The following is a 24,643-nucleotide window of genomic DNA, read 5'->3' on the forward strand; positions in this document are numbered from 1 at the left end:
ATTTACATTCCGCTCATGTATGTTATTTATATCTTGATATGAATGAAATGGTTTAGGATTTTTGTTCTTTAGGAATAGCAAGATTGGCCATGTAAATTAGCCTATGATTACCGCTTGATACTACGTAACGTCAACTGTCACTGATGTGTAAATACTATTACGACCGGAGCTAACGTAACTGTAAATATGTCGAATTTAACCGATTAACAAGTTTTCTCAATGAAAAAAAAAATGCTTTTTATTTAATTGTAATAAGGTTCCACAGCTTTTTCCAAATGCGGCATTTGAACACACAAAATAAATTTGGAAAATGTTAATGTTTTGTTTAACTTTTACACGTATGTTATATGTTTGTACATATGTTATGACCAGTCAAAAGAAGTGAATGGATAAGTTTATACATTCAGGTTCATGCCCTTATCACATGGACACAGTTGAAAGACCACAATATGTTTAATCTGAGTATTTGTTTTAGTCAAATTAATCCATAATGCTATATATTTATTTATTTATTTATACTCATAAACGTGTTGTATGAGCCTAGGTCATTGAGACATACAGCCATAATAGAAAGATCTATCACAACTTGTTAAGACTCTATGTAATTGTTCTTATACTTTTATTCTTGTTATAATCTTATTATATGTATTTTTTTATATTTGTACAAACATACACACATACATACAAACATATATATATATATATATATATATATATATATATATATATATATATATATATATATATATATATATATATATATATATATATATATATATATATATATATATATATATATATATATATATATATATATATATATATATATATATATATATAAATGTTATATAATTGTTTTGACATTATATATATGACTGAATTGTGCAATTGAAATGTTTCCTCTTGGCATGAATATAGCCCCTGCTGCTGACATGGCATTAAATAATAAATAAATAAATCACAACATGTTATATGTAAGATAATATGTGTATTATAATGAACTTATAATCTGCTATAATATGGCGGTCGTTCTGGACCAGGAACACAACTAGCTATCATGAAATGAACACAACAGGAGGGTAAATGCTACAGGCTACAATGGCAGTTAGTGTAACGTGTTATGTAGTGTTTCAGGCAACGACATGGCTTCAGCTAAGTCTCACAAAGGCATGAGTAATGCTGAATGGCTTGCGCGTCTGGAGATTTTTGCCCAAACAGGAGTTTGGCCATCTACACAGGGGAATAGACCTTCTCCCCGACAAAAACGATGGCATGAGATGTATCAGAAGGTAAGTTATGCAGCTAGATTCATGGGCAAACTAACAAACTTTTTTGACAATACATTGTGGTATTTTTATTTATGTGTATGGTTAAGTAATTACATGTAAATACAATGTTATATTGATATAATTATGATGACTTATTGCTGTTTTGAGATCCAGTGTCAGAGGTATAATTCATGTTCACAGATAGAAAAGTGCCCTCTGCAAATGAGGGGACAGACCACTCTTCTGAAGGAAGCTCAGACATGTATTTGTGGCTTTCACAAGGTAACTTCAATTAGCCTGGTTCAAGTTGCATAAATAGATAGATGTGTTTGCAACATCAATGTGTCTTTATATCTAAAATCACATTAGGAAGACTGTTTTGTACTTTATGCATGTGTCACAGGTTCATCCACCAGTCACAGGGGAAGCATCACAGAGCACCCCGGCCCAAAGCACACCCTCTGTCAGCGATGTGTCATGTCCTGCAAAGAGACCTAAACTGACATTGTCAATGGTAAGCAGACCACACTATTGCATGCATCACTGCAGATACTGAAACATCTCAACCTTTAACTATAGTGTTAGGGTTTTGTTATCACTAACCATGACAAATCTTTTTAGTTTGAAAAGTCAAGGTTTGGAGGCTCACATGTGGCAGCAGCAAAACCTAATTTGAGCACCCAGAGGAAAACCTCTCAGGTTAATATTAAAAGACATCAAGACTTTTATAATGTCATCATGACTTTATCACTATGTAATTTTAATGTATTAAAAACATGGCAATCCCCTTAATAAATTATTCATAATGTTTGACTCCACAGATGTTAGAGCACTCCAGTTCAGCTACAGTTTCATGTCCACCCTCTGATCCTCATCCTCCTCCATCCCCCAAACCTCATCAGCCCGTCATCCAGTCCTCCTCTTCCTTCTTCCTTCCTCCACCTCAGAGTTCACAACGCATCAAAAAAACAGCAACGCCATCAACTGTTTCTGAGAATACTGTTGTGAGGAGCCCAGTAAGATCTCATTCAAAATATATACATGTCTTCATCATTTAATGCTCTCTTAGCTTTTATTTAAACCAGTGTTTTTTATAATATCAGCAGGTCTCATCTCAGCCAGAAGATCTCCCCCTTCTGTGGCCACAGACAATGCCACAGCAAGACCAGAAGTGGGTGTCAGAAGCACTTTTTAGGGTTGGTGCAAAGGGAAAGCTGGAGCTGCGTGAAAACCTACAGTTGTGGTATCACCCCCCACCACCAGCCCTGTTGTACCACCAAGCTCCAACACCTGATAGGTTTTTTTCACAGCGTCTCTTGCTCTGGATGCCATATAAGCTGTGGAAGGTGCGGCTCCAGTGTACTAACCCTGCCTGTGCCAGGCAACAGCTGTGTGGTGGTGGACTGCACAGGAGGGTACGACAGGTGTTAGACATTGACAGATACTACAACCTGGTGACAGAGACCCTGATCTGCACCAGGTGTAGAACCAGCTATCTGTCCTGGAGTCAAGCTGTGCTGCAGCAGTTGGACCTGGCCCATCGATCTGAATTCAGGGTCATCCTCACACGCAAGTAATTATTTTGCAGTCATTTTCACTTATGTTCTACCCTTTCTGATAAATATTTCCTACAATAATTAGATACCTTATAATAAGATACTTAAATGAATGCTTTTTTCCAAGGTATGCCTGTGACATTCGGGTTCTTCGCTTGCTGCGTGAGAGGGGCATGGGGAATGGCCCAGTGAGGATCATCGGCCAGCTGAGAGAGAACCACAGTGAGGAGTGGTTGAAACGTGCGCTTCGGTACACATCAGAGTGTGTGGCCTTTTTTGATAATCGTGGCCTGCATCTGCTGCACTTCCAGGAGCCACCACCACTTGCTTCAGTACCCAGCTACAAATGGCTCCTCACTGTATATAGTCAGGACATTCTCAACAGGCTCGATCACATAAAGGCCAGCATAACATCCACGTATGGATCAATCTTAAAAATGGATTCAACTAAGAAGGTCAGATAAGCTGCTTAATTGACTGTACCCTTATCTATAATGTATTGTTAGACCAAGAGAGCTTTATTTTTTTCAGTGTAACTGATTTGGATGCATGTTGTATTATTTGCTATGCTTATTGTTTCTTTCAGATCACCAAGAAGTTGAGCGGGCCTGCGAAAGGCACAGCACAGTGGCTTACCTCAGTGGGCAATGAGATAGGTCAGGTGCTGATGAGTGTCCTGACTGCGAATGAAGGGGCTGGGTTAGACCTCATGGCTGCAGGGCTCATGGAGCGATACCGGAGTGCTGGTGTTGATCCTCCCACTATCATTTATGTGGACTGTGATTGTTGCAAGAAAGTGGGAGAGACTAAATTGAAGAGGCGGTTCAGCGGCTGGCCAGATGTCATCGTCCGCCTAGACATTTGGCATTTTATGCGAAGTCTGGCAGTAGGGTGCACCACTGACGCCCACCAGTTGTACCCTACTTTTATGGCAAGGCTGTCATCCTGTATTTTTGAGTGGGATGCAGGGGATCTCACTCTGCTGAGACAGGCCAAAAGGGAGCAACTCATCCAACAGGGCTGGCCTACTCTGTCGGAGGCAGAACTGGACCATCATTTAACTAAAGCTGAGCTGCTCCAGCACTGCAGGAGGAGAACACGGGGAGAAGAAACCACTTTCCGCCTCCTTGATATGCTCATCAGAGAGCTCATGGGTGGCAAGGGGAATGATGCTCTTGGTGTTCCTCTACTTGACAGTGTGAGAATGCAGCACATCTGGAATGTCCAGAGGCGGCACATCACCTGTATCCAAGACCCTCCAAATGTGCCGCTCTATACTGAAACTGGAACTACAAGCAAGGGTGGGGTGGTTCTAAAAACTTATCGTTGTGCCAGAGGCTCCACATCCCTGGAATCATTTCACTGCCACCTAAACAGATTTATTCCAGGTTTGTCATGTCAGAATATACCACATTTTGCCACTAATTCCTGTTTATCAAGATATTTGCAGATTAAATTTTATGTTTTGCATTTTCTCAAAGCAATATTTGGCTTTCTATTTCTTTTTCTAGGGAACAGCGCAAACAGCCTGAACTTCCAGATTTATCTCCTGGAAGGTTTATTACGCTGGAATCAGGACCGGGCTGAAGCTGCTGTTGCAGATGGAGGTTCAACTCTGCGCTCTTACACAGGGGAGCTGGTTTACTCTGTCAATGAGAACTACAATAAGTTGTATGGCAGGAAATTGGTCCCTAGCTTCACTCCACCTGCAGTATACACAGGTAAAAATATTTTGATAAATGCAGCTCATGATGTAGCATGTTTTTGGTAAAATTACAAGTGCTTTTGGACAATAATAATGTAATTTTGACATATCAGAGAAAAATTATACTACCAGAATATTTATACATTATTCTGTGTTCTAGGTTTCAGGGCAGAAAATAAAATACATAGTAGAATATAGAGTAATCCTGTCTTTTTATGATACCCTCTGAATTAGATATATATTGTTCATACAGAAGTGGACAACAAAATATTTACTGCATTTCTAAATAAACCTTTCTGCATAATTTCCATTAAAAATGTTTCCTGTTACAAATATTTCCTCAGGGGAGCTCATTGGAGTACAGTACTTGTTGAGGCAGAATAGTCAGCCCCTGGAGGACATGTGCCCTACCTCTGATAGGACCTCTCAATTGCTGGAGGAGATAGATGTGGAGGAGCAAGTGGAAAAGGATGAGGGTTTCATTGATTTCTTTGGAGAGGAAGCCACAGTGGCAAATCTTGTGGCATCAGATGACTTAGTCCTTTCAGGTCCACCAGTTCTACCAGCTGCACCAGTTCCCAGTGTCCAGGCTCCTACAGCTGCACCACTGCCCAGTGTCAAAATTCCACCACTGCCCATTGTCCAGACTCCACCACTGCCCAGTGTCCAGACTCCACCATTGCCCAGTGTCCAGACTCCACCACTGCCCAGTGTCCAGACTCCACCACTGCCCAGTGTCCAGACTCCACCATTGCCCAGTGTCCAGACTCCACCACTGCCCAGTGTCCAGACTCCACCACTGCCCAGTGTCCAGACTCCACCACTGCCCAGTGTCCAGGCTCCACCACTGCTCAGAGTCCGGGCTCCTTCAACTGCACCAGTGCCCAGTGTAGCTGCATCACTGCTCAGTGTCCAGGCTCCACCATTGTTCAGAGTCCGGGCTCCTTCAGCTGCACCAGTGCCCAGTGTCCAGGCTCCACCACTGCTCAGAGTCCGGGCTCCTTCAGCTGCACCAGTGCCCAGTGTAGCTGCACCACTGCCCAGTGTCCAGACTCCACCACTGCCCAGTGTCCAGGCTCCACCACTGCTCAGAGTCCGGGCTCCTTCAGCTGCACCAGTGCCCAGTGTAGCTGCACCACTGCCCAGTGTCCAGACTCCACCACTGCCCAGTGTCCAGACTCCACCACTGCCCAGTGTCCAGGCTCCACCACTGCTCAGAGTCCGGGCTCCTTCAGCTGCACCAGTGCCCAGTGTAGCTGCACCACTGCCCAGTGTCCAGACTCCACCACTGCCCAGTGTCCAGGCTCCACCACTGCTCAGAGTCCGGGCTCCTTCAGCTGCACCAGTGCCCAGTGTAGCTGCACCACTGCCCAGTGTCCAGACTCCACCACTGCCCAGTGTCCAGGCTCCACCACTGCTCAGAGTCCGGGCTCCTTCAGCTGCACCAGTGCCCAGTGTAGCTGCACCACTGCCCAGTGTCCAGACTCCACCACTGCCCAGTGTCCAGGCTCCACCACTGCTCAGAGTCCGGGCTCCTTCAGCTGCACCAGTACCCAGTGTCCAGGATCCTTTAGATACACCAGTGCCCTCAGCAATGGTAAAATTTCCTTTTCTATACGAATTGTCACTCATTTAGTTATCTGCCATTAAGCAGTAAACTTACTTAACAGCATGTAAATACCTAACCAACAGTTATATATTTCCAGGCTGTTGACGAACACTGCATTCCTGGAATGGACCGGGTGGATGCGTTGGCAGAGTGTCTGGTGGAGCTGCGCACACAGACAAGCCTCACACTTACCAACCAACAAGTTGCGACCATTGTGGGTCTGTGGCAGAACCTGGACAAATTTGATAAAGACAGGGTGGTGTATGCTGCTCGTCATCAAGACAGGCTACTTACAGGACGTTTTAGGTCCCCAAAAAAGAAAGCTGTCTTCACTCCTGGTGTCGACAGCACAAAAAGGTGTGTTTTGGGTTCTAGCGGCTCTCCAGCACAGTGGCCTAATTGCTGTCGCCTTGTTGAAATGATTTTCATAAGGTTATGTAACATCCACCGAAGCCCCAAGAAACAGCGGACAGAATGTCTGTCTAGATGGGATCTCATTCTTCGTGATTACAGAAAAATTCGGCAGCTAATCCTGAGCAATGGAACGGTGATGAGTGACACAACCCTTCAGCTAGTTGAGGTAAATCAGAGGACCCTTACGACATGGCACAATAACCGTTTAAAGGGTCAGGAGGTCTCCTTGCTGTTGCAAGGGCTGGACCTTCCAGAGGCACGTCCAGTGGCTTTGGATGTTTTGCCTCCAGCACGAGTACAGCCTGTTGTGCCTCCACAATATAGCCACCAGTTGCATACCTACCAGATGCCACCAGACACAGCTGGACAGGCAAAGACAAAGTTTAGAAAGATTGCGCCCTCAGCTACCTGTACATCTGCCACAGCAACTTCAATCTGGCCATCAGCCGTACACCCTCAGCGTTCAGCCACGTCCAGCCAGCTAAGGACAATTTGTCCCAGGCCGACAGCACCACACCCATTGGTTCCTGACACACCCACTGCCCCTGTTGTGTCTCAGATGTTTCTGGTGCCCTGCCCAGCCCCATTTTCCACCATTAACCCTGGAGCAATTTCCTCTGAGCCACCTGCAAATGACACAGCCACTCCAACCAAACGATCGTACAATCGCACTGTAAAAGCAAATTCGTGCAGAAAGTGTGGCCAATTTCGTACTCAAGAAACTGGCCATAGCCAGTACAAAGGCAAAATATATTGCCCTAATAAAGAAACAATTACAAAGGAGCAGTGGTTACAGATTATGAGAAGATAACTCATTTATTTATGTGTGATACATTCATTTTGTTCTCTTGGTTGGATCTGTTCTGTTTTTTATCTTCCAGCCATATTTAATGTTAAAGAGTTATACTGTGCACTTTTTTTTATCTTGTATTATTATTATTATTATTATTATTATTATAAACATGTGGGTATGTATGTGAATACACTATAATACATATGGAAATATATATACATATTAAATAAAGTTAAACTATTATTATTATTATTATAGAAAGGTTTATGTGTAGAGGAAGCAGTATAAAGTAAAATACCAAAATGTGTAGATTTTGATGTATATATTTATATATTTTTTTGTACTTATTTTATATAGCGTGTGCACTTAAAATTCTTAATTTTATATTGAATTTAGTACTTTTCCTACATTTTTTTAAATATGTATATAGTTAATAAATATATTTCTCTTTGACTGGTGTGTTGTATTTATTTGTTTTATTGAATGTAATGACATTCAGTTTACAGTTAAATTCAGTGTCACGTGTAGCTTTGCAGTAAGTAATATGATACAATAAAGTGTGAATGCCGTAATAAGGAGGTTATTTTGTCCCTACTGCCACAGGAAATGATTGCCTTAATAAATGCACTTTGACTAATGATAATGAGAATAAAATAAAAATCAATCTTAGAAACGAAAGAATTATTAAATCAAAAACATTACTGTCAAAATCAATCTTAGAAATGAAACAATAATTAAATTCAAATACATTACTTTTAAAATCAAACTTGGACACGAAACAATCGATTTACGATTTTTAACAAATACACGCATAACTTTATGTGACAGCGTGGATTCGAACCTACGATTTCCTGAATTTCTCGCGCTTCTCTTCCTCTCTCTCCCCTCTTCCCCCCCTTCTTATACAGACAATTGTTCCCCAGCTTTGGCGGAGCTGGTAGAGCGGAGGACTGTAGGTTGGAGTGTTGGCCATCCTTAGGTCGCTGGTTCAACTCCGGCTCGAAGGAGGTGTTTTTTTCATGTTCCCACCAATGTTTTGGCTTGGAGCTGGCTTTCTCACAGCTGTCAGCAGAGCTTGAATTCGCAGTCCACAATTGGAAGGCAAAAGAGCTTTCCCTGACCGGGAATCGAACCCGGGCCGCGGCGGTGAGAGCGCCGAATCCTAACCACTAGACCACCAGGGATGGATGGTGGGCTGGAGGGCTCGTGGGCTGGTGGGCAGGAGGGCTGGAGGGCTCGTGGGCTGGTGGGCTGGTGGGCTGCAGGGCTGGTAGTCTGTTCTCCTGATAACAAGGTGAGAATGAGCAGACATCAATGCTTGCCACCGTCACATCGAAAACCAACAAGTCTGTAACAATCGGGGGTCTTTACTAATGGTGGGCCAGTGGCGCAATGGATAACGCGTCTGACTACGGATCAGAAGATTCTAGGTTCGACTCCTGGCTGGCTTGCTCTGTGCTTGTTTTTCTCCGGCTTATTTTGTTGTTGTGTTTTTTTTCTCCAAAGTCCAAAAGAAAAGGCAACTCTCTAGGCATTCTTCTATTTTTTCCAAAAAAAGGCACATTCTGCACACCCATTCCGATGTCTAGGGGAGACACGGACATGCTTTGGTATTGCCATTCATCTCACAAAATGCTGGCTGGTGGGCCAGTTGATTCTAGAATGAACAATTTCATCGCTACTCTGTAGCCGCTTTACTACTTTGAAGGGTGCAATGCCATGTGGTTTTGATGTCACAGGCTTGCCATTTTGAAGCCTTATCACTAATTGCCGCCTGGACATTGAGAATAATTTGTAATCTGCATTAAACTGAACGAGCGAATAATCAGCATATTAAAAATTGGTCTCACTTTCATTATTAACCTCACAACATGTCAGTTTTGTACCTTGACAGACCGACGATAGGCAGTTTTTCCTCTAGATAACGGTTGCCATGTGTGTTTTCAGATGCATGACACAAGTATTTTCACCTGGACAAGACCTTAATTACCAGTTCGAGGTATAAATTCAGCAATCACAGGATTCTGGCCAAAAAACTGAACCATGTGTGAGTCAACAAACATGTCCCTTGAATGCATGCAACACTATATATTTCAGTAAACCGTCCCTTCGGATGATTCTTGTATTGCCAAATTATTATCACATTGTTACAGTCACACACCAAAAGCAACAGGCCACTACAAAACCCTGCGCCCACACTGGCCACATTTATGGAAAGTGGCCCACAAGCTTGTGGCCAGTTAAAGCTGGCCAGTTCCCATATGGTCTAGCAGTTAGGATTCCTGGTTTTCTCGTACGCAGCCAGGGGTTGACTCCAGTTTTTCCTCTAGATAAAGGTTGCCGTGTGTGTTTTCAAATGGATGACACGAGTATTTTCACTTGGACAAGAGCTTAATTACCAGTTTGAGGAATCAATTCTGCAATCACAGGAATCTGCCCAAATACACTGAACCCCCGGGTTGAGTGAAAAAACAGATTCCCTGAATGCATACAACACTATATAATTCAGAAAACCGTCCTTTTGGATAATTCTTGTTTTGCCAAATTATTATCACATTGTTACAGTCACAGAACTAAAGCAACAGGCCACTACAAGGTCCTGCGCCCACGCTGACCACATGTATGGAAAGTGCGCCAGAAGCCCATGGCCAGTTTAAAGTGTCCAAATCCCATATGGTCTAGCGGTTAGGATTCCTGGTTTTCACCCAGGCGGCCTGGGTTCAACTCCCGGTATGGGAATGCATGCTCCTTTTTGCTTCCCTCCTCAAAAATCCAGCAAATCTTCCTGCACCAGAAGTGACTTTTTGGCCAGCAGTAGAGCTACAGAACCCTGATATGTCGAGGTCCTGATCCAGCAAATCTTCCTGCACCAGAAGTGACTTTTTGGCCAGCAGTAGAGCTACAGAACCCTGATATGTCGAGGTTCTGACTAGCCCTTAGCCCCTTCGATAGCTCAGCTGGTAGAGCGGAGGACTGTAGGTTGGAGTGTTGGCCATCCTTAGGTCGCTGGTTCAACTCCGGCTCGAAGGAGGTGTTTTTTTCATGTTCCCACCAATGTTTTGGCTTGGAGCTGGCTTTCTCACAGCTGTCAGCAGAGCTTGAATTCGCAGTCCACAATTGGAAGGCAAAAGAGCTTTCCCTGACCGGGAATCGAACCCGGGCCGCGGCGGTGAGAGCGCCGAATCCTAACCACTAGACCACCAGGGATGGATGGTGGGCTGGAGGGCTCGTGGGCTGGTGGGCTGGTGGGCTGGAGGGCTGGTAGTCTGTTCTCCTGATAACAAGGTGAGAATGAGCAGACATCAATGCTTGCCACCGTCACATCGAAAACCAACAAGTCTGTAACAATCGGGGGTCTTTACTAATGGTGGGCCAGTGGCGCAATGGATAACGCGTCTGACTACGGATCAGAAGATTCTAGGTTCGACTCCTGGCTGGCTCGCTCTGTGCTTGTTTTTCTCCGGCTTATTTTGTTGTTGTGTTTTTTTTCTCCAAAGTCCAAAAGAAAAGGCAACTCTCTAGGCATTCTTCTATTTTTTCCAAAAAAAGGCACATTCTGCACACCCATTCCGATGTCTAGGGGAGACACGGACATGCTTTGGTATTGCCATTCGTCTCACAAAATGCAGGCTGGTGGGCCAGTTGATTCTAGAAAGAACAATTTCATCGCTACTCTGTAACCGCTTTACTACTTTGAAGGGTGCAATGCCATGTGGTTTTGATGTCACAGGCTTGCCATTTTGAAGCCTTATCACTAATTGCCACCTGGACATTGAGAATAATTTGTAATCTGCATTAAACTGAACGAGCGAATAATCAGCATATTAAAAATTGGTCTCACTTTCATTATTAACCTCACAACATGTCAGTTTTGTACCTTGACAGACCGACGATAGGCAGTTTTTCCTCTAGATAACGGTTGCCATGTGTGTTTTCAGATGCATGACACAAGTATTTTCACCTGGACAAGACCTTAATTACCAGTTCGAGGTATAAATTCAGCAATCACAGGATTCTGGCCAAAAAACTGAACCATGTGTGAGTCAACAAACATGTCCCTTGAATGCATGCAACACTATATATTTCAGTAAACCGTCCCTTCGGATGATTCTTGTATTGCCAAATTATTATCACATTGTTACAGTCACACACCAAAAGCAACAGGCCACTACAAGACCCTGCGCCCACACTGGCCACATTTATGGAAAGTGGCCCACAAGCTTGTGGCCAGTTAAAGCTGGCCAGTTCCCATATGGTCTAGCAGTTAGGATTCCTGGTTTTCTTGTACGCAGCCAGGGGTTGACTCCAGTTTTTCCTCTAGATAAAGGTTGCCGTGTGTGTTTTCAAATGGATGACACGAGTATTTTCACTTGGACAAGAGCTTAATTACCAGTTTGAGGAATCAATTCTGCAATCACAGGAATCTGCCCAAATACACTGAACCCCCGGGTTGAGTGAAAAAACAGATTCCCTGAATGCATACAACACTATATAATTCAGAAAACCGTCCTTTTGGATAATTCTTGTTTTGCCAAATTATTATCACATTGTTACAGTCACAGAACTAAAGCAACAGGCCACTACAAGGTCCTGCGCCCACGCTGACCACATGTATGGAAAGTGCGCCAGAAGCCCATGGCCAGTTTAAAGTGTCCAAATCCCATATGGTCTAGCGGTTAGGATTCCTGGTTTTCACCCAGGCGGCCCGGGTTCAACTCCCGGTATGGGAATGCATGCTCCTTTTTGCTTCCCTCCTCAAAAATCCAGCAAATCTTCCTGCACCAGAAGTGACTTTTTGGCCAGCAGTAGAGCTACAGAACCCTGATATGTCGAGGTTCTGATCCAGCAAATCTTCCTGCACCAGAAGTGACTTTTTGGCCAGCAGTAGAGCTACAGAACCCTGATATGTCGAGGTTCTGACTAGCCCTTAGCCCCTTCGATAGCTCAGCTGGTAGAGCGGAGGACTGTAGGTTGGAGTGTTGGCAATCCTTAGGTCGCTGGTTCAACTCCGGCTCGAAGGAGGTGTTTTTTTCATGTTCCCACCAATGTTTTGGCTTGGAGCTGGCTTTCTCACAGCTGTCAGCAGAGCTTGAATTCGCAGTCTACAATTGGAAGGCAAAAGAGCTTTCCCTGACCGGGAATCGAACCCGGGCCGCGGCGGTGAGAGCGCCGAATCCTAACCACTAGACCACCAGGGATGGATGGTGGCCTGGAGGGCTCGTGGGCTGGTGGGCAGGAGGGCTGGAGGGCTCGTGGGCTGGTGGGCTGGTGGGCTGGAGGGCTGGTAGTCTGTTCTCCTGATAACAAGGTGAGAATGAGCAGACATCAATGCTTGCCACCGTCACATCGAAAACCAACAAGTCTGTAACAATCGGGGGTCTTTACTATTGGTGGGCCAGTGGCGCAATGGATAACGCGTCTGACTACGGATCAGAAGATTCTAGGTTCGACTCCTGGCTGGCTCGCTCTGTGCTTGTTTTTCTCCGGCTTATTTTGTTGTTGTGTTTTTTTTCTCCAAAGTCCAAAAGAAAAGGCAACTCTCTAGGCATTCTTCTATTTTTTCCAAAAAAAGGCACATTCTGCACACCCATTCCGATGTCTAGGGGAGACACGGACATGCTTTGGTATTGCCATTCGTCTCACAAAATGCAGGCTGGTGGGCCAGTTGATTCTAGAAAGAACAATTTCATCGCTACTCTGTAACCGCTTTACTACTTTGAAGGGTGCAATGCCATGTGGTTTTGATGTCACAGGCTTGCCATTTTGAAGCCTTATCACTAATTGCCACCTGGACATTGAGAATAATTTGTAATCTGCATTAAACTGAACGAGCGAATAATCAGCAATTTTGCGGATTAAAAATTGGTCTCACTTTCATTATTAACCTCACAACATGTCAGTTTTGTACCTTGACAGACCGACGATAGGCAGTTTTTCCTCTAGATAACGGTTGCCATGTGTGTTTTCAGATGCATGACACAAGTATTTTCACCTGGACAATACCTTAATTACCAGTTCGAGGTATAAATTCAGCAATCACAGGATTCTGGCCAAAAAACTGAACCATGTGCGAGTCAACAAACATGTCCCTTGAATGCATGCAACACTATATATTTCAGTAAACCGTCCCTTCGGATGATTCTTGTATTGCCAAATTATTATCACATTGTTACAGTCACACACCAAAAGCAACAGGCCACTACAAAACCCTGCGCCCACACTGGCCACATTTATGGAAAGTGGCCCACAAGCTTGTGGCCAGTTAAAGCTGGCCAGTTCCCATATGGTCTAGCAGTTAGGATTCCTGGTTTTCTTGTACGCAGCCAGGGGTTGACTCCAGTTTTTCCTCTAGATAAAGGTTGCCGTGTGTGTTTTCAAATGGATGACACGAGTATTTTCACTTGGACAAGAGCTTAATTACCAGTTTGAGGAATCAATTCTGCAATCACAGGAATCTGCCCAAATACACTGAACCCCCGGGTTGAGTGAAAAAACAGATTCCCTGAATGCATACAACACTATATAATTCAGAAAACCGTCCTTTTGGATAATTCTTGTTTTGCCAAATTATTATCACATTGTTACAGTCACAGAACTAAAGCAACAGGCCACTACTAGGTCCTGCGCCCACGCTGACCACATGTATGGAAAGTGCGCCAGAAGCCCATGGCCAGTTTAAAGTGTCCAGATCCCATATGGTCTAGCGGTTAGGATTCCTGGTTTTTTTTTTTTTTGACTTTTTGGCCAGCAGTAGAGCTACAGAACCCTGATATGTCGAGGTTCTGACTAGCCCTTAGACCCTTCGATAGCTCAGCTGGTAGAGCGGAGGACTGTAGGTTGGAGTGTTGGCCATCCTTAGGTCGCTGGTTCAACTCCGGCTCGAAGGAGGTGTTTTTTTCATGTTCCCACCAATGTTTTGGCTTGGAGCTGGCTTTCTCACAGCTGTCAGCAGAGCTTGAATTCGCAGTCCACAATTGGAAGGCAAAAGAGCTTTCCCTGACCGGGAATCGAACCCGGGCCGCGGCGGTGAGAGCGCCGAATCCTAACCACTAGACCACCAGGGATGGATGGTGGGCTGGAGGGCTGGTGGGCTGGTGGGCAGGAGGGCTGGAGGGCTCCTGGGCTGGTGGGCTGGTGGGCTGGAGGGCTGGTAGTCTGTTCTCCTGATAACAAGGTGAGAATGAGCAGACATCAATGCTTGCCACCGTCACATCGAAAACCAACAAGTCTGTAACAATCGGGGGTCTTTACTAATGGTGGGCCAGTGGCGCAATGGATAACGCGTCTGACTACGGATCAGAAGATTCTAGGTTCGACTCCTGGCTGGCTCGCTCTGTGCTTGTTTTTCTCCGGCTTATTTTGTTGTTGTGTTTTTTTTCTCCAAAGTCCAAAAGAAAAGGCAACTCTCTAGGCATTCTTCTATTTTTTCCAAAAAAAGGCACATTCTGCACACCCATTCCGATGTCTAGGGGAGACACGGACATGCTTTGGTATTGCCATTCATCTCACAAAATGCTGGCTGGTGGGCCAGTTGATTCTAGAATGAACAATTTCATCGCTACTCTGTAACCGCTTTACTACTTTGAAGGGTGCAATGCCATGTGGTTTTGATGTCACAGGCTTGCCATTTTGAAGCCTTATCACTAATTGCCACCTGGACATTGAGAATAATTTGTAATCTGCATTAAACTGAACGAGCGAATAATCAGCATATTAAAAATTGGTCTCACTTTCATTATTAACCTCACAACATGTCAGTTTTGTACCTTGACAGACCGACGATAGGCAGTTTTTCCTCTAGATAACGGTTGCCATGTGTGTTTTCAGATGCATGACACAAGTATTTTCACCTGGACAAGACCTTAATTACCAGTTCGAGGTATAAATTCAGCAATCACAGGATTCTGGCCAAAAAAACTGAACCATGTGTGAGTCAACAAACATGTCCCTTGAATGCATGCAACACTATATATTTCAGTAAACCGTCCCTTCGGATGATTCTTGTATTGCCAAATTATTATCACATTGTTACAGTCACACACCAAAAGCAACAGGCCACTACAAAACCCTGCGCCCACACTGGCCACATTTATGGAAAGTGGCCCACAAGCTTGTGGCCAGTTAAAGCTGGCCAGTTCCCATATGGTCTAGCAGTTAGGATTCCTGGTTTTCTCGTACGCAGCCAGGGGTTGACTCCAGTTTTTCCTCTAGATAAAGGTTGCCGTGTGTGTTTTCAAATGGATGACACGAGTATTTTCACTTGGACAAGAGCTTAATTACCAGTTTGAGGAATCAATTCTGCAATCACAGGAATCTGCCCAAATACACTGAACCCCCGGGTTGAGTGAAAAAACAGATTCCCTGAATGCATACAACACTATATAATTCAGAAAACCGTCATTTTGGATAATTCTTGTTTTGCCAAATTATTATCACATTGTTACAGTCACAGAACTAAAGCAACAGGCCACTACAAGGTCCTGCACCCACGCTGACCACATGTATGGAAAGTGCGCCAGAAGCCCATGGCCAGTTTAAAGTGTCCAAATCCCATATGGTCTAGCGGTTAGGATTCCTGGTTTTCACCCAGGCGGCCCGGCTTCAACTCCCGGTATGGGAATGCATGCTCCTTTTTGCTTCCCTCCTCAAAAATCCAGCAAATCTTCCTGCACCAGAAGTGACTTTTTGGCCAGCAGTAGAGCTACAGAACCCTGATATGTCGAGGTTCTGATCCAGCAAATCTTCCTGCACCAGAAGTGACTTTTTGGCCAGCAGTAGAGCTACAGAACCCTGATATGTCGAGGTTCTGACTAGCCCTTAGCCCCTTCGATAGCTCAGCTGGTAGAGCGGAGGACTGTAGGTTGGAGTGTTGGCCATCCTTAGGTCGCTGGTTCAACTCCGGCTCGAAGGAGGTGTTTTTTTCATGTTCCCACCAATGTTTTGGCTTGGAGATTGCTTTCTCACAGCTGTCAGCAGAGCTTGAATTCGCAGTCCACAATTGGAAGGCAAAAGAGCTTTCCCTGACCGGGAATCGAACCCGGGCCGCGGCGGCGAGAGCGCCGAATCCTAACCACTAGACCACCAGGGAGGGATGGTGGGCTGGAGGGCTCGTGGGCTGGAGGGCTCGTGGGCTGGTGGGCAGGAGGGCTGGAGGGCTCGTGGGCTGGTGGGCTGGTGGGCTGGAGGGCTGGTAGTCTGTTCTCCTGATAACAAGGTGAGAATGAGCAGACATCAATGCTTGCCACCGTCACATCGAAAACCAACAAGTCTGTAACAATCGGGTTTCCTTACCAATGGTGGGCCAGTGGCGCAATGGATAACGCGTCTGACTACGGATCAGAAGATTCTAGGTTCGACTCCTGGCTGGCTCGCTCTGTGCTTGTTTTTCTCCGGCTTATTTTGTTGTTGTGTTTTTTTTCTCCAAAGTCCAAAACAAAAGGCAACTCTCTAGGCATTCTTCTATTTTTTCCAAAAAAAGGCACATTCTGCACACCCATTCCGATGTCTAGGGGAGACACGGACATGCTTTGGTATTGCCATTCGTCTCACAAAATGCAGGCTGGTGGGCCAGTTGATTCTAGAATGAACAATTTCATCGCTACTCTGTAACCGCTTTACTACTTTGAAGGGTGCAATTCCATGTGGTTTTGATGTCACAGGCTTGCCATTTTGAAGCCTTATCACTAATTGCCACCTGGACATGACACAAGTATTTTCACCTGGACAAGACCTTAATTACCAGTTCGAGGTATAAATTCAGCAATCACAGGATTCTGGCCAAAAAACTGAACCTTGTGTGAGTCAACAAACATGTCCCTTGAATGCATGCAACACTATATATTTCAGTAAACCGTCCCTTCGGATGATTCTTGTATTGCCAAATTATTATCACATTGTTACAGTCACACACCAAAAGCAACATGCCACTACAAAACCCTGCGCCCACACTGGCCACATTTATGGAAAGTGGCCCACAAGCTTGTGGCCAGTTAAAGCTGGCCAGTTCCCATATGGTCTAGCAGTTAGGATTCCTGGTTTTTTTTTTTTTACTTTTTGGCCAGCAGTAGAGCTACAGAACCCTGATATGTCGAGGTTCTGACTAGCCCTTAGCCCCTTCGATAGCTCAGCTGGTAGAGCGGAGGACTGTAGGTTGGAGTGTTGGCCATCCTTAGGTCGCTGGTTCACCTCCGGCTCGAAGGAGGTGTTTTTTTCATGTTCCCACCAATGTTTTGGCTTGGAGCTGGCTTTCTCACAGCTGTCAGCAGAGCTTGAATTCGCAGTCCACAATTGGAAGGCAAAAGAGCTTTCCCTGACCGGGAATCGAACCCGGGCCGCGGCGGTGAGAGCGCCGAATCCTAACCACTAGACCACCAGGGATGGATGGTGGGCTGGAGGGCTCGTGGGCTGGTGGGCAGGAGAGCTGGAGGGCTCGTGGGCTGGTGGGCTGGTGGGCTGGTGGGCTGGAGGGCTGGTAGTCTGTTCTCCTGATAACAAGGTGAGAATGAGCAGACATCAATGCTTGCCACCGTCACATCGAAAACCAACAAGTCTGTAACAATCGGGGGTCTTTACTAATGGTGGGCCAGTGGCGCAATGGATAACGCGTCTGACTACGGATCAGAAGATTCTAGGTTCGACTCCTGGCTGGCTTGCTCTGTGCTTGTTTTTCTCCGGCTTATTTTGTTGTTGTGTTTTTTTTCTCCAAAGTCCAAAAGAAAAGGCAACTCTCTAGGCATTCTTCTATTTTTTCCAAAAAAAGGCACATTCTGCACACCCATTCCGATGTCTAGGGGAGACACGGACATGCTTTGGTATTGCCATTCATCTCACAAAATGCTGGCTGGTGGGCCAGTTGATTCTAGAATGAACAATTTCATCGCTACTCTGTAACCGCTTTACTACTTTGAAGGGTGCAATGCCATGTGGTTTTGATGTCACAGGCTTGCCATTTTGAAGCCTTATCACTAATTGCCGCCTGGACATTGAGAATAATTTGTAATCTGCATTAAACTGAACGAGCGAATAATCAGCATATTAAAAATTGGTCTCACTTTCATTATTAACCTCACAACATGTCAGTTTTGTACCTTGACAGACCGACGATAGGCAGTTTTTCCTCTAGATAACGGTTGCCATGTGTGTTTTCAGATGCATGACACAAGTATTTTCACCTGGACAAGACCTTAATTACCAGTTCGAGGTATAAATTCAGCAATCACAGGATTCTGGCCAAAAAACTGAACCATGTGTGAGTCAACAAACATGTCCCTTGAATGCATGCAACACTATATATTTCAGTAAACCGTCCCTTCGGATGATTCTTGTATTGCCAAATTATTATCACATTGTTACAGTCACACACCAAAAGCAACAGGCCACTACAAAACCCTGCGCCCACACTGGCCACATTTATGGAAAGTGGCCCACAAGCTTGTGGCCAGTTAAAGCTGGCCAGTTCCCATATGGTCTAGCAGTTAGGATTCCTGGTTTTCTCGTACGCAGCCAGGGGTTGACTCCAGTTTTTCCTCTAGATAAAGGTTGCCGTGTGTGTTTTCAAATGGATGACACGAGTATTTTCACTTGGACAAGAGCTTAATTACCAGTTTGAGGAATCAATTCTGCAATCACAGAAATCTGCCCAAATACACTGAACCCCCGGGTTGAGTGAAAAAACAGATTCCCTGAATGCATACAACACTATATAATTCAGAAAACCGTCCTTTTGGATAATTCTTGTTTTGCCAAATTATCATCACATTGTTACAGTCACAGAACTAAAGCAACAGGCCACTACAAGGTCCTGCGCCCACGCTGACCACATGTATGGAAAGTGCGCCAGAAGCCCATGGCCAGTTTAAAGTGTCCAAATCCCATATGGTCTAGCGGTTAGGATTCCTGGTTTTCACCCAGGCGGCCCGGGTTCAACTCCCAGTATGGGAATGCATGCTCCTTTTTGCTTCCCTCCTCAAAAATCCAGCAAATCTTCCTGCACCAGAAGTGACTTTTTGGCCAGCAGTAGAGCTACAGAACCCTGATATGTCGAGGTTCTGACTAGCCCTTAGCCCCTTCGATAGCTCAGCTGGTAGAGCGGAGGACTGTAGGTTGGAGTGTTGGCCATCCTTAGGTCGCTGGTTCAACTCCGGCTCGAATGAGGTGTTTTTTTCATGTTCCCACCAATGTTTTGGCTTGGAGCTGGCTTTCTCACAGCTGTCAGCAGAGCTTGAATTCGCAGTCCACAATTGGAAGGCAAAAGAGCTTTCCCTGACCGGGAATCGAACCCTGGCCGCGGCGGTGAGACCGCCGAATCCTAACCACTAGACCACCAGGGAGGGATGGTGGGCTGCTGGGCTGGTGGGCTGGAGGGCTGGAGGGCTGGTAGTCTGTTCTTCTGATAACAAGGTGAGAATGAGCAGACATCAATGCTTGCCACCGTCACATCGAAAACCAACAAGTCTGTAACAATCGGGGGTCTTTACTTTTGGTGGGCCAGTGGCGCAATGGATAACGCGTCTGACTACGGATCAGAAGATTCTAGGTTCGACTCCTGGCTGGCTCGCTCTGTGCTTGTTTTTCTCCGGCTTATTTTGTTGTTGTGTTTTTTTTCTCCAAAGTCCAAAACAAAAGGCAACTCTCTAGGCATTCTTCTATTTTTTCCAAAAAAAGGCACATTCTGCACACCCATTCCGATGTCTAGGGGAGACACGGACATGCTTTGGTATTGCCATTCGTCTCACAAAATGCAGGCTGGTGGGCCAGTTGATTCTAGAATGAACAATTTCATTGCTACTCTGTAACCGCTTTACTACTTTGAAGGGTGCAATGCCATGTGGTTTTGATGTCACAGGCTTGCCATTTTGAAGCCTTATCACTAATTGCCACCTGGACATTGAGAATAATTTGTAATCTGCATTAAACTGAACGAGCGAATAATCAGCATATTAAAAATTGGTCTCACTTTCATTATTAACCTCACAACATGTCAGTTTTGTACCTTGACAGACCGACGATAGGCAGTTTTTCCTCTAGATAACGGTTGCCATGTGTGTTTTCAGATGCATGACACAAGTATTTTCACCTGGACAAGACCTTAATTACCAGTTCGAGGTATAAATTCAGCAATCACAGGATTCTGGCCAAAAAACTGAACCTTGTGTGAGTCAACAAACATGTCCCTTGAATGCATGCAACACTATATATTTCAGTAAACCGTCCCTTCGGATGATTCTTGTATTGCCAAATTATTATCACATTGTTACAGTCACACACCAAAAGCAACAGGCCACTACAAAACCCTGCGCCCACACTGGCCACATTTATGGAAAGTGGCCCACAAGCTTGTGGCCAGTTAAAGCTGGCCAGTTCCCATATGGTCTAGCAGTTAGGATTCCTGGTTTTCTCGTACGCAGCCAGGGGTTGACTCCAGTTTTTCCTCTAGATAAAGGTTGCCGTGTGTGTTTTCAAATGGATGACACGAGTATTTTCACTTGGACAAGAGCTTAATTACCAGTTTGAGGAATCAATTCTGCAATCACAGGAATCTGCCCAAATACACTGAACCCCCGGGTTGAGTGAAAAAACAGATTCCCTGAATGCATACAACACTATATAATTCAGAAAACCGTCCTTTTGGATAATTCTTGTTTTGCCAAATTATTATCACTTTGTTACAGTCACAGAACTAAAGCAACAGGCCACTACAAGGTCCTGCGCCCACGCTGACCACATGTATGGAAAGTGCGCCAGAAGCCCATGGCCAGTTTAAAGTGTCCAGATCCCATATGGTCTAGCGGTTAGGATTCCTGGTTTTCACCCAGGCGGCCCGGGTTCAACTCCCGGTATGGGAATGCATGCTCCTTTTTGCTTCCCTCCTCAAAAATCCAGCAAATCTTCCTGCACCAGAAGTGACTTTTTGGCCAGCAGTAGAGCTACAGAACCCTGATATGTCGAGGTTCTGACTAGCCCTTAGCCCCTTCGATAGCTCAGCTGGTAGAGCGGAGGACTGTAGGTTGGAGTGTTGGCCATCCTTAGGTCGCTGGTTCAACTCCGGCTCGAAGGAGGTGTTTTTTTCATGTTCCCACCAATGTTTTGGCTTGGAGCTGGCTTTCTCACAGCTGTCAGCAGAGCTTGAATTCGCAGTCCACAATTGGAAGGCAAAAGAGCTTTCCCTGACTGGGAATCGAACCCGGGCCGCGGCGGTGAGAGCGCCGAATCCTAACCACTAGACCACCAGGGAGGGATGGTGGGCTGGAAGGCTCGTGGGCTGCTGGGCTGGTGGGCTGGAGGGCTGGAGGGCTGGTAGTCTGTTCTCCTGATAACAAGGTGAGAATGAGCAGACATCAATGCTTGCCACCGTCACATCGAAAACCAACAAGTCTGTAACAATCAGGGGTCTTTACTTTTGGTGGGCCAGTGGCGCAATGGATAACGCGTCTGACTACGGATCAGAAGATTCTAGGTTCTACTCCTGGCTGGCTCGCTCTGTGCTTGTTTTTCTCCGGCTTATTTTGTTGTTGTGTTTTTTTTCTCCAAAGTCCAAAAGAAAAGGCAACTCTCTAGGCATTCTTCTATTTTTTCCAAAAAAAGGCACATTCTGCACACCCATTCCGATGTCTAGGGGAGACACGGACATGCTTTGGTATTGCCATTCGTCTCACAAAATGCAGGCTGGTGGGCCAGTTGATTCTAGAAAGAACAATTTCATCGCTACTCTGTAACCGCTTTACTACTTTGAAGGGTGCAATGCCATGTGGTTTTGATGTCACAGGCTTGCCATTTTGAAGCCTTATCACTAATTGCCACCTGGACATTGAGAATAATTTGTAATCTGCATTAAACTGAACGAGCGAATAATCAGCAATTTTGCGGATTAAAAATTGGTCTCACTTTCATTATTAACCTCACAACATGTCAGTTTTGTACCTTGACAGACCGACGATAGGCAGTTTTTCCTCTAGATAACGGTTGCCATGTGTGTTTTCAGATGCATGACACAAGTATTTTCACCTGGACAAGACCTTAATTACCAGTTCGAGGTATAAATTCAGCAATCACAGGATTCTGGCCAAAAAACTGAACCATGTGTGAGTCAACAAACATGTCCCTTGAATGCATGCAACACTATATATTTCAGTAAACCGTCCCTTCGGATGATTCTTGTATTGCCAAATTATTATCACATTGTTACAGTCACACACCAAAAGCAACAGGCCACTACAAAACCCTGCGCCCACACTGGCCACATTTATGGAAAGTGGCCCACAAGCTTGTGGCCAGTTAAAGCTGGCCAGTTCCCATATGGTCTAGCAGTTAGGATTCCTGGTTTTCTTGTACGCAGCCAGGGGTTGACTCCAGTTTTTCCTCTAGATAAAGGTTGCCGTGTGTGTTTTCAAATGGATGACACGAGTATTTTCACTTGGACAAGAGCTTAATTACCAGTTTGAGGAATCAATTCTGCAATCACAGGAATCTGCCCAAATACACTGAACCCCCGGGTTGAGTGAAAAAACAGATTCCCTGAATGCATACAACACTATATAATTCAGAAAACCGTCCTTTTGGATAATTCTTGTTTTGCCAAATTATTATCACATTGTTACAGTCCCAGAACTAAAGCAACAGGCCACTACAAGGTCCTGCGCCCACGCTGACCACATGTATGGAAAGTGCGCCAGAAGCCCATGGCCAGTTTAAAGTGTCCAAAGCCCATACGGTCTAGCGGTTAGGATTCCTGGTGTTCACCCAGGCGGCCCGGGTTCAACTCCCGGTATGGGAATGCATGCTCCTTTTTGCTTCCCTCCTCAAAAATCCAGCAAATCTTCCTGCACCAGAAGTGACTTTTTGGCCAGCAGTAGAGCTACAGAACCCTGATAGGTCGAGGTTCTGACTAGCCCTTTGCCCCTTCGATAGCTCAGCTGGTAGAGCGGAGGACTGTAGGTTGGAGTGTTGGCCATCCTTAGGTCGCTGGTTCAACTCCGGCTCGAAGGAGGTGTTTTTTTCATGTTCCCACCAATGTTTTGGCTTGGAGCTGGCTTTCTCACAGCTGTCAGCAGAGCTTGAATTCGCAGTCCACAATTGGAAGGCAAAAGAGCTTTCCCTGACCGGGAATCGAACCCGGGCCGCGGCGGTGAGAGCGCCGAATCCTAACCACTAGACCACCAGGGAGGGATGGTGGGCTGGAGGGCTCGTGGGCTGCTGGGCTGGTGGGCTGGAGGGCTGGAGGGCTGGTAGTCTGTTCTCCTGATAACAAGGTGAGAATGAGCAGACATCAATGCTTGCCACCGTCACATCGAAAACCAACAAGTCTGTAACAATCGGGGGCCTTTACTTTTGTTGGGCCAGTGGCGCAATGGATAACGCATCTGACTACGGATCAGAAGATTCTAGGTTCGACTCCTGGCTGGCTCGCTCTGTGCTTGTTTTTCTCCGGCTTATTTTGTTGTTGTGTTTTTTTTCTCCAAAGTCCAAAAGAAAAGGCAACTCTCTAGGCATTCTTCTATTTTTTCCAAAAAAAGGCACATTCTGCACACCCATTCCGATGTCTAGGGGAGACACGGACATGCTTTGGTATTGCCATTCGTCTCACAAAATGCAGGCTGGTGGGCCAGTTGATTCTAGAATGAACAATTTCATCGCTACTCTGTAACCGCTTTACTACTTTGAAGGGTGCAATGCCATGTGGTTTTGATGTCACAGGCTTGCCATTTTGAAGCCTTATCACTAATTGCCACCTGGACATTGAGAATAATTTGTAATCTGCATTAAACTGAACGAGCGAATAATCAGCATATTAAAAATTGGTCTCACTTTCATTATTAACCTCACAACATGTCAGTTTTGTACCTTGACAGACCGACGATAGGCAGTTTTTCCTCTAGATAACGGTTGCCATGTGTGTTTTCAGATGCATGACACAAGTATTTTCACCTGGACAAGACCTTAATTACCAGTTCGAGGTATAAATTCAGCAATCACAGGATTCTGGCCAAAAAACTGAACCATGTGTGAGTCAACAAACATGTCCCTTGAATGCATGCAACACTATATATTTCAGTAAACCGTCCCTTCGGATGATTCTTGTATTGCCAAATTATTATCACATTGTTACAGTCACACACCAAAAGCAACAGGCCACTACAAAACCCTGCGCCCACACTGGCCACATTTATGGAAAGTGGCCCACAAGCTTGTGGCCAGTTAAAGCTGGCCAGTTCCCATATGGTCTAGCAGTTAGGATTCCTGGTTTTCTCGTACGCAGCCAGGGGTTGACTCCAGTTTTTCCTCTAGATAAAGGTTGCCGTG

The 24,643-nt window shown here is 45.2% G+C and overlaps 2 protein-coding genes and 13 non-coding genes across 15 annotated transcripts; 9 read left to right on the forward strand and 6 right to left on the reverse strand.

Annotated features, from left to right (window-relative positions):
• The first annotated feature begins 1,142 nt into the window (after positions 1–1,142).
• LOC128022767 (uncharacterized) lies at positions 1,143–3,727 on the forward strand. The gene is made up of 9 exons (XM_052610559.1): positions 1,143–1,289; positions 1,470–1,550; positions 1,672–1,782; positions 1,890–1,967; positions 2,090–2,284; positions 2,372–2,841; positions 2,952–3,279; positions 3,411–3,620; positions 3,704–3,727. Exons 1-9 carry the CDS (start codon positions 1,143–1,145, stop codon positions 3,725–3,727), a joined length of 1,644 nt encoding a protein of 547 aa, XP_052466519.1.
• Positions 3,712–7,650, forward strand: LOC128022743 (uncharacterized). The gene is made up of 4 exons (XM_052610545.1): positions 3,712–4,212; positions 4,336–4,545; positions 4,874–6,126; positions 6,236–7,650. Exons 1-4 carry the CDS (start codon positions 3,753–3,755, stop codon positions 7,361–7,363), a joined length of 3,051 nt encoding a protein of 1,016 aa, XP_052466505.1. The 5' UTR covers positions 3,712–3,752; the 3' UTR covers positions 7,364–7,650.
• An 807-nt stretch (positions 7,651–8,457) lies between these two features.
• Positions 8,458–8,529, reverse strand: trnae-cuc (transfer RNA glutamic acid (anticodon CUC)). The gene has a single exon. It is a non-coding gene; the product is annotated as a tRNA-Glu (tRNA).
• A 1,951-nt stretch (positions 8,530–10,480) lies between these two features.
• Positions 10,481–10,552, reverse strand: trnae-cuc (transfer RNA glutamic acid (anticodon CUC)). Its single transcript has one exon. It is a non-coding gene; the product is annotated as a tRNA-Glu (tRNA).
• Positions 10,553–10,714: 162 nt separating this feature from the next.
• trnar-acg (transfer RNA arginine (anticodon ACG)) lies at positions 10,715–10,787 on the forward strand. Its single transcript has one exon. It is a non-coding gene; the product is annotated as a tRNA-Arg (tRNA).
• Positions 10,788–12,003: 1,216 nt separating this feature from the next.
• trnae-uuc (transfer RNA glutamic acid (anticodon UUC)) lies at positions 12,004–12,075 on the forward strand. Its single transcript has one exon. It is a non-coding gene; the product is annotated as a tRNA-Glu (tRNA).
• Positions 12,076–12,471: 396 nt separating this feature from the next.
• trnae-cuc (transfer RNA glutamic acid (anticodon CUC)) lies at positions 12,472–12,543 on the reverse strand. Its single transcript has one exon. It is a non-coding gene; the product is annotated as a tRNA-Glu (tRNA).
• Positions 12,544–12,737: 194 nt separating this feature from the next.
• On the forward strand, positions 12,738–12,810 carry trnar-acg (transfer RNA arginine (anticodon ACG)). The gene has a single exon. It is a non-coding gene; the product is annotated as a tRNA-Arg (tRNA).
• Positions 12,811–14,337: 1,527 nt separating this feature from the next.
• Positions 14,338–14,409, reverse strand: trnae-cuc (transfer RNA glutamic acid (anticodon CUC)). Its single transcript has one exon. It is a non-coding gene; the product is annotated as a tRNA-Glu (tRNA).
• A 194-nt stretch (positions 14,410–14,603) lies between these two features.
• Positions 14,604–14,676, forward strand: trnar-acg (transfer RNA arginine (anticodon ACG)). Its single transcript has one exon. It is a non-coding gene; the product is annotated as a tRNA-Arg (tRNA).
• Positions 14,677–16,643: 1,967 nt separating this feature from the next.
• Positions 16,644–16,716, forward strand: trnar-acg (transfer RNA arginine (anticodon ACG)). Its single transcript has one exon. It is a non-coding gene; the product is annotated as a tRNA-Arg (tRNA).
• A 934-nt stretch (positions 16,717–17,650) lies between these two features.
• Positions 17,651–17,722, reverse strand: trnae-cuc (transfer RNA glutamic acid (anticodon CUC)). The gene has a single exon. It is a non-coding gene; the product is annotated as a tRNA-Glu (tRNA).
• Positions 17,723–19,828: 2,106 nt separating this feature from the next.
• Positions 19,829–19,901, forward strand: trnar-acg (transfer RNA arginine (anticodon ACG)). Its single transcript has one exon. It is a non-coding gene; the product is annotated as a tRNA-Arg (tRNA).
• A 1,216-nt stretch (positions 19,902–21,117) lies between these two features.
• On the forward strand, positions 21,118–21,189 carry trnae-uuc (transfer RNA glutamic acid (anticodon UUC)). Its single transcript has one exon. It is a non-coding gene; the product is annotated as a tRNA-Glu (tRNA).
• Positions 21,190–23,434: 2,245 nt separating this feature from the next.
• Positions 23,435–23,506, reverse strand: trnae-cuc (transfer RNA glutamic acid (anticodon CUC)). Its single transcript has one exon. It is a non-coding gene; the product is annotated as a tRNA-Glu (tRNA).
• Positions 23,507–24,643: the final 1,137 nt, after the last annotated feature.

The sequence above is a fragment of the Carassius gibelio genome, chromosome A11 (assembly GCF_023724105.1).
Source record: "Carassius gibelio isolate Cgi1373 ecotype wild population from Czech Republic chromosome A11, carGib1.2-hapl.c, whole genome shotgun sequence".
NCBI classification, from domain to species: Eukaryota; Metazoa; Chordata; class Actinopteri; order Cypriniformes; family Cyprinidae; genus Carassius; species Carassius gibelio.